General features: G+C 38.8%; 1 protein-coding gene across 1 annotated transcript; it reads right to left on the reverse strand.

The window, feature by feature from the left end:
- Window positions 1-59: 59 nt before the first annotated feature.
- On the reverse strand, window positions 60-664 carry LOC107017191. The gene has a single exon (XM_015217461.2). It carries the CDS (start codon window positions 637-639, stop codon window positions 184-186), a length of 456 nt encoding a protein of 151 aa, XP_015072947.1. The 5' UTR covers window positions 640-664; the 3' UTR covers window positions 60-183.
- Window positions 665-1,394: the final 730 nt, after the last annotated feature.

A 1,394-nucleotide genomic window follows, 5' to 3' on the forward strand; every position in this document is an offset into this window, starting at 1 on the left:
TATATATATATATATATATGTCATGATCACGAATCCATTTATAATCGCGACTCTAATCATAATTTATCAAGTAAACACCGATTGCATACACAATGAATACAATAAAAATTACAATTCTAATTTGTATGAACTGAAAATCTGTAGCACTTTTAATAAAATTATTTTTTTTAAAAAAAAACAAAATTACAATTCCTCTTTCTGCTCAATGGATTCTGTGTTCTTCTCAGATTCAGCAATAACCTTAGCTTCTACATATTTCTCTACCAGTAAAATTGGAGCATAATAATCAGAATGAGCTTCCATACATTTCTGCAAAGCAGAAGTAACTTCGAAACATTTTTCTGCAATGTCTTCATTGTTATTTTCCCCTGGTTCAACGCATTTTTCCCAATCGATAAAACTCTCTCTACATCCACCTTCTTTCATGAATAAACAGAACCCACATTCTTCTTCTTCTTCTTCTTCGTCTTGTTTTTCCTCGTCTTTTTTGATAATTTCTTCTTGGGTTTCGGTATTTGTGTTGGATTGGAGATTTGGTTCGTGGGTTTGCGAGGAATTTGAAGAAGAAGAAGAAGACATAATTGTGGAGTTAGGGTTTGAGATTGAAGGCGGAAGGTAATTGTCTCCCATTTTGCTCATAAAACCCCCTCTTTAAGCCCCCTTTTTCTCAAAGATTAAAAAAAACAAATCTTTTTTTGTCATTACTTTTTTATTTTGGAGTATTTTTGCAAATGGATTTTATTTACATATTTCTAGCTGATATTTTGGAAGGAAAAAAAATTATGTGTCCGATCCATTTTCAAGGTCAAACGAGCTCCGAAGCGCGCATACCCCAATCTCGATGATTTTCATGTGCTATAGCAAACCATTTTTTGGGTGATCCGAATTCCGACGTCAAAAATGTCAAAATTTTTTGTGGAGGTCCGTCAAGATCTTGTCTATGCAGCCGGTTGGTCCTCACGGCCAGTCCTGAGCATTTTGAAGGTCAAACGAGCCCGGAAGCAAGCATACCCACCATCGAAGTGGGGGTATGCTCGCTTCCGGGCTCGTTTGACCTTCAAAATGGGTCGGACTGGCCGTGAGGGCCAACCGGCGGCATAACCAAGGTCTTGACGGATGTCCACAGAAAAGTTTGGCTTTTTTGACGTCGGAATCCTTATAACCCAAAAAATGGTTTGCTATAGCACACGAAAATCGTCGAAATGAGGGGTATGCGCGCTTCGAGGCTCGTTTGTCCTTGAAAATTGGTCGGACTGGCCGTGAGGGCCAACTGGATGCGTAGCCAAGGTCATGACACAAGTCCACAAAAAATTTTGGCGTTTTTGATGTCAGAGTTCGGATCACCCTAAAAATGGTTTGCTATAGCACACGAAAATCGTCTAAATAGGGGGGTA

The sequence above is a fragment of the Solanum pennellii genome, chromosome 4 (genome assembly GCF_001406875.1).
Source record: "Solanum pennellii chromosome 4, SPENNV200".
NCBI lineage: Eukaryota > Viridiplantae > Streptophyta > Magnoliopsida > Solanales > Solanaceae > Solanum > Solanum pennellii.